We start from the raw sequence: 13,682 nt of genomic DNA, 5'->3' as shown, positions 1-13,682 counted from the left end.
GCCAGCCGGCTGTTCGATGCAGCTGCCATCTCGCGGTGACTCGTGGACTTCTTGCGAAGCATTGGCGCGAAAGTACGAAGTATCTCTTTCTCCCCAGAAGTGAAATCAAATCTGAGATCTCCGCGAGATATTAAATAAACTCTGCGGATATTTATATAAATATATAAGAAGATAGAAAAGAAATAATGGAGGAGAAACACAATCTTTTTTATTTCTTCTCCTCTCCTCTAATAAAATACGATTCGATTTTATATACGACAAATATTATTTCGATTGGATACGTCAACTGAAGAATCGCTTCTCGATTTCTGTATCATAGCTATGATTATTAAGAGAGTATCATTTATTTTTTGCGCTCATTTCTCTCGAAAATAAATATCTATATCATTTAAATGTAATTTACATAAAATAATATTATTGTCAAGAGAAAATAGTATCGACTTACAGCATTAAATTATAAGCGTGCAATGTTTGTCGAGAGGGCGTTAGCGTGCGGCGATTTTTCGAAGATGAATTTTACGCTGATCTTTTGTCAATTATTAACATTTTTTTTTTTTTACGCACGTGTTATCAATACATTTGCATTGTTATGAAAATTCATATTTTTGTTAAATCAAGATTTACTGTATGCGAATAAAAAATGTCGCTAGTTGCATCTTCCTACACTTACTGCAAATAAAAAATATGATGGATAATTTATGTTTTTGTAAAGTAATAAAAGGTAGAAAGAACAAAATATATAAAACGTTATTAAAATTTAATTATGTTTCCTACATACATTTATTATCAATTCTGGAAAATATAGTTAGTAAAGAACCGATAGAGAGAAAGAGACACCTCGGTCGGTCTATTCCTGTTGATGTTCAATAAATTGCCGGATGATGTCGTAAGATGATATCCAACATGGTAAAAGAGGATTTATAAATATATGTAATGGTAAATGTCTTCTATTCTTCAAAAGCATAAAACGTTTGCACATCTATTTTTAACATTTATGTCTTACATTTGAAAATAATAATAATTAAAATCATTTTATAATTAATCGTAAAAATGAGGCTGACTGAAAAATTATAAAATATATTTATATATTGATCAAGAGAAGAATTCTTTATAAAAATGAATATTAAGAAAAAGAGATAAATTAATGCTATGAAAAATTATAATCAAAAGAAACCAAGTACGTTAAAAATTATTCTTTTTGATGGATGACAAGTCGTGTGTCAGAGGTAAAATTTAAACAGAATGTCCAATGAATATTGCAAGCCCGTCTGTGTTGATTTTGGGAGCAGCGTCATACGTTTCGGATGATGTGATGAATGTTTAATTTCATTGCTCGCTTATAAATTCGTATATCATGCATGTAGAATGTAAAATAAATATATCGATGATACGGAAACCGTCCGTGAGTGATGCAAAAATTTTTTGTGTCCATAAATCTCATGCAGAATCTGTTATATTCATCAATATATATATATATAAAAGAAAGATTGTGAAAAAATTGTTGCATTAGTATTACAAATAAAGTGGTAAAAATCTATGGATATCAAGTGTAAATCATAAAAATTAATTTTGGGAAAAGAAATATTAATTTTTCATATTGTAATAATTATCACAGACATTATACATTCATTTGCAGTCATAAAAGAGATCTCCCAAGTGAAATTATATAAAAAGTAATCTTCACTTTATTCTTCTTACGTGTTTTCCCTTGCACAATTATTCTCGTACATAAATTAAATGTAAATCGCAGAGCTTACGCTCTCACGCATGGGTCATAAAAAATAATTTTGACTGATTTATTTCTATTCAGTGCAAGCGTCTTATATTTTTATTTGTAATATTACAATTGTGGATACTCGCATAAGAGTTTTGAAACTAGTTAAAAAACACATGAACCAATCGCTTTAAAAATTATAACTTTGACTAACAATAAGATTTACTTCTTTCTCTCTGAATTATGGATTTCATTGTAATTGAAAACGATATTCGATTAAATTAGATCCAGGATCCGAGTCCGGGACTGACCCGTAGAAGAGTTTATAGCGTTTTCGAGTGAAGCAAGAACGATTAAATCCAATTTTCCATGAACATACGTACGACTAAAAATAAGTTCTGAGTCTGATTAATATAAATAACATATTAATGATATAAATAATATAAAATGCATCTCGTTTAATGCTATTTAGACTTTAAACTACGAGACTTTTTGGCCCCGATTAATCAATCAGACGCTTACTCGAAATATTTCATTGATTAATTTAATAATCCAAATACAGGGTTGGGAACGTTACTCTATAAAAGTAACGCGTTACCGTTACCGTTATTTTTTGTAAAAAGTAACTCGTTACCGTTACTCGTTACTGATTTTCAAAAGTAACGCGTTACCGTTACCGTTACTTAAAAAGTAACGATTCGTTACTTTTCCGTTATGTTTTTGTTTTTTGTAATGCTAAAATAAGCTGTTAGATTAGAAAATTATTTAGTAATCAATATTAAATGTAATAATCTATGTTACAATTAAAATTCTCTAAATTAGTCACTATATAGCAAGCGCTTTTTATATTAAACTTATTTAATGATTCTAATTTTTTATATTAATATCTTTACTTTTTAATATCCTTATCTTTATAGGAATTTAAATTGTAATTTACAAATTTCAATTTTGTTGAAAATTTTTATCCAACATTATTTTTAAATATTGATAAGAGAAATATTGATATTATTAAGAGTGTATCCCAATATTCATTGTCAGTATTGTAAAATCTATAATTTACGTTACTATAGATTTTCAGTGACTGGCAGTGACTATCGGAATGCAGCCTATGATAGAAGGCTACAAAATATTTTTCAAAAAATACATCTATTGAATAGATATAAGATAATAAAAACCAAAAAATAACGATAAAAGTAACGGCTAATTCGTTACCGTTACTGTAAAAATGTAACGACGTTACCGTTATCGTTAGAAACAGAAAAAAGTAACGATCGTTAACGAAAAAAAGTAACTGTAACGGTAACGACGTTACAAGTAACGCGTTACTTCCCAACCCTGTCCAAATATCTGTAGTAATCCAAGACGGATTTTATGACGTCGTTAATCGCTCTCGAAGCGATCAAATTTGCTTTATTCGAAAACGCTATTAGGTGGTTCACCAACTAAGAGACTATACAGCGCCCTTAACACGCGCGCAGACGAACTAAGGCAAGGCGCCAAGAACAGCTCGCCAGCCGCGCTTTCCGGTTCGTGTTTTATAAATACTGCGGACGAGCAAACAGTGCACCGAACACGGCGGATCAGTCGTGAAATTGTTCGAGGTGCGTGGCCGAGCGCGACGTGCCCGTCTCATCGATGAGAAAAGGAGATGTATTAATATATTCTCACGTTGATCCTCCCCAGTTTCGCTTTGCACGCGTGTTTCCGCGTTTTAAAGCGACAGATTCATTCGCGAATGTGTCCCCTTCCTCCTTCTCACGGAGAAACGTGCGCTTCCTTGATGGTATTAATTGTGCGTCTTTTCGCGCCCTGTGGGCGTTCTTGTTTTCTTCGAACTTCGATGCACGAATAAAAACGTGAAAGTTTTCGCGAGAAAAGCAGGCAATTTGTAAATTTGCCTTAGACGCTTTCGAACGCGCTCGAGTTTCTGTGAATCACGAGCACAGCGGAGACTTGTACGCGCTTATATAAATAACGGCGGAAAACCGCCTAGACCCGCGGAGCTCTATCAATTGTGTGAGTTTGCGCCTATATGCGAATGGAGTTTAAATGAAATGCTCAATTATATAAATGTTTTGCAAATTTGGCCGAGTGTTTTGTCGATTCTCGTACTAAAAATTTTTTTTACGGTAGACACAGTGACATATTATATATATATGTATATAAATGTATGAAAATTCTTATGAAAATCGCAATTATACAATATAAAATTATTTGATTTTTGTAATAGGCAATATCGAATTAAATTATATAATAACAATTTAATTTTATGTAATAATTTTCATTTTATATAATAATAATTTTAATATTATTGTTCTTATTAATAAATCGATGCATATTTTGCAAAGAAATGAAAGAAAGGTACTCGCGTAGATTTATTTTCATCGAATAAAAGATTGCCGGAAATCAGAAGTACTGCTTATAATTGATTTATTATTCATAATTATTTTGCAACGATCTTAAGTGTCAGCAAATCGGATAAATACGTCCATTTTGCAATTACTAGGAATGTTTCGGAAATGTTCATCTTATATCTATGTATTGTCGACGATGCGATCTGCCAAATAATATTGTACATGTATACGGCGTGCGGATTCCTCGTGAAATTTGTAGCTTCTCTCGCCCGGCATCTTACGCAACGATTGTACACGGCATAAAAATACTAGCCGGCATTTCGAGCATGCACCGAAATTGCGATTTCGAATCATTAATGATTTTCTCATCGGGAATAAAATCGCATCATTAGAGATTCTCGTGTCATTCGATTCTATTCATATCGCTCATTTACATTGTGCCATTCGTGCAATCCGAATTTTGTCGAGCATAATTTTATATACCTTCTGTAATCTTTATTATAATGCCTATATCGTGTCATAATGCGATTCTCATAAATCGATTTAATGTTTTGCAGATTTGGCTGCGTTTCAAGAAGCGGAATTTTTTTCAAAACAGGCCAATGACCGATGAGATCTCGCGAAATTTATAAACGACAGGATGTAACATCGCCGGTAATCGCAATTGAATTCACATGGAATCGTGAAAGCTTTTTGTCGGTGATAAAAGAAAAGACGTTGAATTATCGAGATGAGCGGAATGAAGAAGGCAATCGGTGGATCCATTCACAGAATACGCGAGTTTGAGCTCGAGAAGGTAATGCGTTCTCTCTTCCTCCTCTATGTATTTCTTATGAAAATCGCAATTGAATCTCGTTAAGCCCGAACGCTTCTTGTCGCGGATAAAGCCTAAACAACGGCGAGATGAAGCTTCTTCAGTTCCGAGACATTGAGATATCCCGAAATAAGATTCGCGAACGAGCAATATTACATTATGCTCGCACGACTAACGGCCATTCTCCTGCCTGTCATTACACCAATGTTTTCCTAACGAAGGATCTACGATGACGATGACGTTTGTGACCGTGATTCGTCGTCGCTTGCTTAGATCGCTTTGTGAGTTTGTACATATTTAATACTGAATCAGACTCATAGTTTTCCTGCCATTACTTTCTTGATGATGACACAGAGTTTAAGAATTTCAGATTTATTCGACCAAAAGAGTAAAGCGTTTTCTTTTCATATTTGATGATATGAGAATAATTGACGTAAACATATTGTTAATGAACAAGCTGAATTGTGCAAATTAGAAACTTGCACATTGCATCATTTTATCTCACAAAGTTTAAGCTTCTTTAAGCATGCGGATTTTTCAACTTTTGCTTCCTCATAGAGGGAAGCTTTGCGAGCGAAATAAAAAGATAAAGAAGCAATCACCGATCCTCGTTAAATTCGATACCAACCATCCTTTAATGATACTCTATTTGTGTAAAAAAACATTTAACTCGAAAAATTTCAAAATTTGCGAAAGTTAGGCGTGTGCAGACATTTCTTAAGAAATTAAAAATTTTATAAAAAAATGAACTCTCTTTCACCGATTCTCACCAAATTCAATACCAACCATCAGACATATTTTACAGACATACAGACATTTTTTAGAAATATGACTTTTCGACGTTTTGGAACAGTTTAAACACACATTGGCATAGAAAACTAAAAAAAAAAAAATGTTTTCACGAAAACAAAGCTTCTTCCATAAGGAAGCAAAAATATGAAAAAATTGATGTGATCTGATATTTAAAAATTAGTTAAACTTTTTTCACAATTATAACTTTTATTATCATTTTTAATTTGATAAAAATTATTTTTGCGTTAAGTAAATTAAAGATTTATAATTATAATAATATATATTAATATTTATAATGTCTCGACATTTTATGATTTTTCAAAAAATAATTTTATTTTCTTTAAAAAAAACTCTCGCTATTTTTCTTGCCACTTTTCACGCTTATCTATCCATAAAACGATGATGTTTGCATTGTAGTAAGATATGTGGCTCAATGGAATCATGTTAAGGGGAAACCGTCTTAGTCGCAGCGTGTCGAGCTCGCATTGGGATCGAAACGTGCGTTCGAAGCGTGCGTCTGAGTAAAAATAGATGTTGCGTGGAGATCGGCGTCTCGGGTAAAAGACGTCGACGTTGTATTCAACGTGCGGCGGATAACGCATCGCCATCGTGCTCGCGAGACTTCCCTACGTTTCCCTTCGGAGTTACATTTCCCCTGTGACCGTCGTGCGTGCTCGCGCTCGTATTCTTTGTCCCGAGGCTCCCGGAAAATCCTCGGTTATTCCGAAGCTCTCGGTTTCTCGGCTTTGAGTATCGGTTGCGCCTCGACTGCGAAAGTGCCTAGGCACACGTGTTCGGGATTTCCCATTCGTACAGCAACGACGTGACTCTATCGATCGCGACCGCATTATGCAGGAAAGCGCCTCGAAAGCTAATCATTTTCTGGGACAGGTAAATCTGATAGACGAGTTCGACATCCTGCAGATCGTCGGCGAGGGATGGTTCGGCAAGATCTTGCTGACGGAGCATCGCAGCACGCAAACCGAGATGGTGTTGAAGGCGCTACCGAAGGCGTACACCGGCGTTTCGGACTTCTTTCGAGAATTTCATTATGGGTTACATCTGTCGGCGCACAGGAACATCATAACCACTTACGACGTGGCGTTCGAGACGGCCGGCTTTTACGTTTTTAGTCAGGAATACGCTCCGCTCGGTGAGAGAATTTTTACGACGCTCACTCGCACGCGCGAGTCTTGAATTTATTCTTTGTATCTTACGGATCAAGCGCGTTCGTGAAGTTTTCACCTGCGAATTTTTCATGCGATAAATTTATTTTATTATTTTTCATTTATTTATTTAATTATTATTTTTTTTATAAATTCATTTTATTAAATTGAGAGTAAATCGTTGTAATTTTTGAGCAAGCTGTAACGTTTGTTTTTATATTGACAGGTAACTAAAATCATACGTGAATGCATCATATTTAATTATGACGATTAAAAACATATATTGTAGATATAAAAAGGAAATCGATTAAGAGTATCTTTTTGCTTAAGAAAAGAAGATATCGTTGTCACTAAATTTTTTATACGTTCCATTTGAATCAAAGAATTATTTATGATTTTATAAATACCTCTTTATTATTCGAATGAGCAAAATTAATCTTCATTTTCCTTAAAACGGAATAATAAGCTGTATTTAAGTATTCGCTGTATAATTAAACAGTCACGATGTATACATAAATAACAAGATTAAACAATGGCTTGAAATAATTCAGCGATTACCCCGAGTATCGTCGATTTTCAGGCGATCTCACGTCAAACGTGACAGAGACGGGGCTGGGCGAGCTTCACGCGAAGAGGGTGGCCAGACAGCTCGCTGCAGCGGTGCATCACATACACAGCCGCGAGCTGGTGCATCGCGATATCAAGCTCGACAACATACTCGTCTTTCGCAGCGATTTCTCGCGTATCAAGCTATGCGACTTCGGCGAGACCAGGCGGGTCAACACCGTCGTACGAAGGCACAACGAGTGGCTGCCGTACTCGCCGCCCGAGGTACTGCAGATCGACACTGACGAGACGTACAAGTAATTATACATATGCTGTGATTGACTATACGTTCATTAATGTTACGCGGTATAATATTTATGCTTTGAAAGTATTTAAAAAAAAAAAAAAGAAAAGAAAGAAAGAAAGTCAAGACAGAGAGCAGCTGACTATTATTTTCGGCAAATATTATAATGATACTATTAAATATGAATAGGAGAGAAATGTATATGGATTGACTATACGTCAATATTTCCCGAAAATAATAATCAGCTGATTTTATAGAGAGAGAGAAAGAAAATAAAAAACCTCGAGCATAATATTTCTTAAAGTATACGCTCGAATTTTTTGCTTTCTTTTACATCTTTTTGAAGCTTCTGCAGTTTTTCCTTTTTAATACTCTATTCAAACGAAACGCACAATTTTTCGATCGAATGTCAAGAGCGTGACACAATCGCGGGGAAACAATTGTGCGTCGTATGAATGACACTTAATGCGTAGCTCTCATCGTCAGTTGCTAAAGATATATATATATATATATATTGTAACGGTGACGGACGGGATAACTTTCAGAGCTCGCACGTCGCACGACGTCTGGCAATTCGGGATTGTCCTATTTGTTTGCCTGACCGGATGCCTGCCGTGGCAGAAGGCGGCATTGGACGATCCGCGCTATACAAGATATCAAAACTGGCACAACGCGACGCTCAACATCGCCAAGAAACCGAAATTATTTCAGCTGATCAGCTCGCGGGCGCAGAAGTGAGTTAACACACAGAATGCAATAGAATGCGAAATGAAGCGCCACATCGGCGCGCATTCAAAGTACACCTTTTATTCGAGTTGCAGTTAGTTATGATCGTTTATATTCTGAATTATTTTTCCATCATTTTATCAAATCGTCAAGAGTACTAATTATTTGTGACAAGGAATATTCCAAAATTTTAAATTTCAACCACGCTCTATTATAATATAACAGAATTTGTAAATAAATAAAAAATCTATTCAATTCGCTTTACATATATTTTGATATTTTTTGAAGATTGTTCAAGAGGCTGCTGGATCCAAAAGCTGAAAAGCGACCGGCCAGCGTTTCGGAGATAAATAAATATTTGGAGGACAGATGGCTGGCAAAACTCGGAGTCGAAAAAGCATTGAACGGTGAGTTGGCTTTGCATCGCGACATTGTTGACGATATATCGCAATGTCTTATACGACGTTCTTTTTTTTACATTCGCAGGCGGCGCCGACGAGCGAGATGAGCTCTGTCCGTCTATGTATAGTTTCCATAGTTCCTTGGAAGAGAAGAATCAACTCCTCCATACACTTACGACGTATGGCATCGAGACGACGGTGGACCATTCGAAGAAAAAGGATCGCATCAGGGAGTGGATACAAGCCAGCGCGATCGTCGAGGAGACCGAGGGAGACGAGTCGGATATGTACGAGGACTCGGAATTCTATGAAGATGAGGATAGGGACAACAACAGGAACGAGAGTGAAGAGGCAGAGCCGATCCCCATGAGGGGCAGACATTTCCCGGAGAGGCGTCCGAGCGCCACGACGAACGATCATAGAAAGAGAAGAGGCAGTCGGGTCGCGCCGGCCCGAAAAGTCGCGTCGAAAAACAAAGTGGCCGTAAAACCCGTGGAAAGGAAAATACCCTTCGCTCCTCAAGTGGCCGAGGAGCGAAAAACGATCGCGCGCTTCGCCAGTTTCCCCAACGGCGATCCAAGTCTTGCCGCTGTGAGAAATAGCAGCGATCAGACCCGCGATCTCACTACGACCAATCTTACCTCCGACGTATCGTCGACGACGAACAATTTACCCCCCGGCGATCTTCGATCTTCCGTACTTAACGTAAATCCCGCGAAAACTAACGTTCATAGTCCCCGAGATGAATTACCGATTATTACTTCCTCGGCCGAACCCGGATCACCGCCGAAAATTACATCGGGTGATCCGGATGTAATCAAAGCCAGAGTTGAAAGTAGAGTAACGATGAGCCCACAAATCCCAGCCAGGAAGAATCGCGCTCACACCGCGCCATTTCCGGACGCGCGATCGGCCGAGGATCGAAATCGAGAATCGGCGAGGAGGGCGCAATCCGCGACAGTTTTGCAAACAACGGAAGCCAATAAGGGCCCATCTCCTCCCCGAACATCAACGAAAACATCAATGAGGACGTCGCCGCATCCGATGACATTTCTTCGAGCGGACAGTACACCCGTCGCTACGTCATCGACTTCGCCAACGGCTAGATCAGCCGCGATGTCGATAACGGGTAACGCGATTCCAGCCGAGTCCCAGCACCCAAATAATGTTCTCCCTAGCCGAGTTGAAGGTTCGCCACCGAACGTCGCGCAAATTACGACGCCGACAAACGCTCTGGCTATGTCAACCGCAATACAGAGCTTCAACGCTCCGCGGAGTATCGCGGGCGCATCCTCGTCACCCTCGCCGGCGAATTCGTCGTCGAATGTAAATAAATCCGGCCAACAGGTCGAGGAGATGACCATGACTTACGGCAAAGACGCATACGAACACTACGGCATCGCTCAGGGTGCTTTACTACCAATGAGACTCAATATTGTTAGGCAAGACTCTACTGGTAGTGGCAATCGATCTGCTAGCAATTAAGATACGAACCAAAAATGATCGGGTTATTCTTGAGGGCGATGGTAGTTATTCACGCAAATCAATTGCGACGAAACTGATCGAATATTATCAGCATACTCGGAGATATATATATTTTTCGCGGGAAGTATGTTTCCCCTGAAGAGATTCAACGGGAATGAAGAGAACGAAGAGACAAAAATATTTCAAGCAGCATTAAATACTTGTGCAACAATTTCCATCTAATAATCGATATCGTTATGAATTGCTTCAAGAAATTGTCAAGATCTTTGCCGGAACGCGTTAATATAAGATACTTACGATATTCAGGTAAAATATAAAGCTGTTACGAAAATAACATTATAACAGGATCGCACGCTATACAGACACGAGAACATCACGTTACGTGCATCATACTTCATTAGTTTCAAGGAATACTTATATTGTCACGTGTCGCCCGCTTCATCAAGCATAACGGGATAAAATTAGCGTCTCGAAAGAGATGCACCGTGCAACAATGTCGCCAAAGCCGTTATAGTCTTCTATCGTTTTTGATGGTGTGAAAACGAGAAAGAAATTTTATCGTCCACGACGCGAGTATTCTTTCAACAGTTCCATTCTTTTAATACGAATCTATTGATACTCACGATATATTATACAATCGGTTATCTTTCTTTCGCAACAGCGTATAAAGGAAGATATGATTCGCGGAATGTGAATTAATTAGATATATATGTATATGTGCTTTTTGCGATAGTAGAGATCATATAGTGTATCATTGAATAAGCTTAATAAATATTGAAAGATGCGCGATACACGTGAAAATATGTGAAATATACGTAAAGCGATGATTTTTGTGTACTACTATTACCTACAGTCACATTATCATCGAAATGTGATACTTATTATTTCAATATGTTATTTATTTTTCGTATTAAAAAAATTTATGTTACTCTATTATATGTTATCTTGCACAATAGATTGTTATAAATTTCGCTCGCGTATTAAATTAGTAAAAATAATAAAACGAGATATATATATAGTATATATATTGTTGGACGTTTCACGGAGGGACGATGTTTGAATAAATTATACGACACTATTTACGAGACTATATACTATGTTTTATAAATACGTATATATATATACATATCGCCTATGCTATATCAGCTGATACGTTACACCGACCATTTATAGAACTGTCAAATTTCATTTTCTGCCATTTTTGAAGCAGACTAACAAAAAGAAGCAATTAGTCTGTAATGTACATTTGTATCAGCAACTTTTCGATACACGATCGTTTATAATCGACGATACTTTTGCTAGTGTACGATACTGCTAGGTCAAGAAATAGATCTTTAATGCCACGTCGTTAATTAGTTATTGTAGGTGTTTGATATTACCTGATTTATGAACGGCGGCAGCCGTGACTATTAGATAAGCTTCCTTCGACGGCGAATTCCGCTTAAACTCCAAACTTCGTCGTCGCAGAGCGAAAGAGAGAGAGAGAGAGAGAGAGAGAGAGAGAGAGAGAGAGAGAGAGAGAGAGATCGCGGCTATTAGCGTTTCTCGAGTAGAGCGAGGTCGACATAAGGGTGGCTCGCGGGTAAGGGAGAGAAGGACGAAGTGGCGGAAGGATGGGGTGAAAGAACCACGAGAGGGTGCGCGTTTGGCGATGTGGAAATAATTCGCCGGGTGGGTCGTGGCACGAATTAATTAAGAGATATGTAAGTAACGCATATTGCGCAAAGAGGCGCCATTACTGTCATCTTTGACGCCAAGAAGTAACGCGGCGACGTGCGAAAGATACGGAGGATCGCGAAACGCGGAGGGTAGGCGCGGTTTGTTGTTTATCGTCGGGAACTGACTAGCGGTATATTGCGGCACGAACGATGGCAACTCGGAACTTCCCTGACGCGTGAGTTAATTATTATTTAAGTTTAACGTTACCCATTGGAATTACTAATCGACGTTTTTAATAACGCGCGCGATATTATATTAGATGATTGCATAAGTCCGTGCCCGATTTTCATAGATGGCATTAAGTTACTGCATGGCGGAGTTCTATTGTTTTCGTGTGGTAATTGTTGCTTACACCGAATAGATAACGTTGTCTTGTGTCAATTTAGCGTCGGATATTGTTCAGATAAGTCCATTTGTGCATAAGAGAAATCATTAAAAATGGAGAACGAAAAGCGTGCATTTGCGGCATGTAATGCTATATGAATTTCGGAAAGGCGTGAGTGTTGGGATTGCACAAAAAAATATTCAAAGCGTTTATTTGGACCGCGCTCCTGCTCTCCGAACAGTCAAAAAGTGGTTTGGCAGATTTCGAAATGGTGATTTCAACATGGAGGATCAACCCCGCTCTGGACGGCCTTCTGGCATCGATGATGACATTGTGCATGCCTTAGTGGAAAGAAACCCAAGGAGTACAACTGAGGATATTGCTGAGAGGCTGAACATCGATAATTCAACCGCTTTTCGTCATTTAAAAAAGCTTGGATACATTTCCAAGCTTGATACGCGGGTGCCGCGTCTCCTGACTGAAAGGAATAAGCTGCAGGAAAACTGCAGGAGTTGCAATGGGAAATTCTGCAGCACCCGCCATATTCTCCAGATATTGCGCCTTCAGATTTTTATCTGTTCCGGTCTTTGCAGAATAGTTTAAATGGCAAGAATCTCAATTCCGAGGAAGCTGTCGAAAATCACCTTAGAAACTTTTTTCAAGAAAAACCAAGTTCTTTCTTGAAAAATGGAATCGACAAGCTTATAGATCGTTGGAAAACCATTGTAGAAAAGAATGGAGACTATATAATTGATTAATAAAAGTGTTATCTCTAAAATATAATCTATTGAAGTTTATATTTAAATCGGGCACGAGAGAGAGAGAGAGAGAGAGAAAGAGAGAGAGAGAACTTATGCAATCACCCAATATAATATCGTCAGTTTCTAGACATTATGGATTGTAAATTAATTAATTTTTACTAGGATATATTATTTAATTAATTAATAAATCGAGCTTATACATTATAAGCTATACGTTTGCTTTAATAACGCATCCTTGCTTAATAACGTATGGGAAAATCAATGTGGGACGCTGTACAAGCCTAACATTTCGGACTACATGAAGCTGCCAAATAATTATCCGTCATACCTCGTGTCCGTTCGCGAATATGTCAGACTGTCCTTGATACGTCATAAAATACAGCTGTTAACGTAGCTGATCGAAGATCCCATCGCTCTGCCGAGTGTCACGCTCGACACCTTTGCTATCGGTCCAAAAGCCATACGGATGAAAATTGATGAAACCACAATTGGCGTTAATGGCGTACCACAACTTCCCCCTCGTTGTTATCATCCAGCAACCTTCTGCATCCTCGTTACGTCGCTTTCGACATCTA

The 13,682-nt window shown here is 37.8% G+C and overlaps 1 protein-coding gene across 3 annotated transcripts; it reads left to right on the top strand.

Annotated features, from left to right (window-relative positions):
• The first annotated feature begins 7 nt into the window (after window positions 1-7).
• LOC138938240 (serine/threonine-protein kinase par-1) lies at window positions 8-12,564 on the top strand. 3 transcript variants are annotated; one of them, XM_070305078.1, is made up of 7 exons: window positions 8-72; window positions 4,667-4,864; window positions 6,566-6,827; window positions 7,421-7,703; window positions 8,236-8,424; window positions 8,705-8,823; window positions 8,903-12,564. In XM_070305078.1, the coding sequence occupies exons 2-7, from the start codon at window positions 4,799-4,801 to the stop codon at window positions 10,300-10,302; spliced, it is 2,319 nt and encodes a 772-aa protein (XP_070161179.1). In that variant the 5' UTR covers window positions 8-72; window positions 4,667-4,798; the 3' UTR covers window positions 10,303-12,564. The 3 variants fall into 3 exon arrangements, with proteins under 3 accessions (XP_070161179.1, XP_070161178.1, XP_070161177.1); XM_070305077.1 differs by lacking the exon at window positions 8-72 and adding an exon at window positions 3,282-3,364 and having other exon boundaries at window positions 4,626-4,864; XM_070305076.1 differs by lacking the exon at window positions 8-72 and adding an exon at window positions 3,451-3,730 and having other exon boundaries at window positions 4,626-4,864.
• The last annotated feature ends 1,118 nt before the right edge of the window (window positions 12,565-13,682 follow it).

Source organism: Polyergus mexicanus, unplaced genomic scaffold, assembly GCF_030449975.1.
Source record: "Polyergus mexicanus isolate NDT 795.1 unplaced genomic scaffold, iyPolMexi1.0 SCAF_12, whole genome shotgun sequence".
Lineage (NCBI taxonomy): Eukaryota > Metazoa > Arthropoda > Insecta > Hymenoptera > Formicidae > Polyergus > Polyergus mexicanus.
This window is presented reverse-complemented; position numbering and strand designations above follow the sequence as displayed.

Excerpts from the sequence above, each read along its gene's own strand:
- LOC138938240 (XM_070305078.1), top strand. The coding sequence starts at position 4,799 with ATGAGCGGAATGAAGAAGGCAATCGGTGGATCCATTCACAGAATACGC. Across the intron at positions 4,865-6,565 it reads GCGAGTTTGAGCTCGAGAAG|GTAAATCTGATAGACGAGTT; the intron begins GTAATGCGTTCT and ends TTTCTGGGACAG. Across the intron at positions 6,828-7,420 it reads TCAGGAATACGCTCCGCTCG|GCGATCTCACGTCAAACGTG; the intron begins GTGAGAGAATTT and ends GTCGATTTTCAG.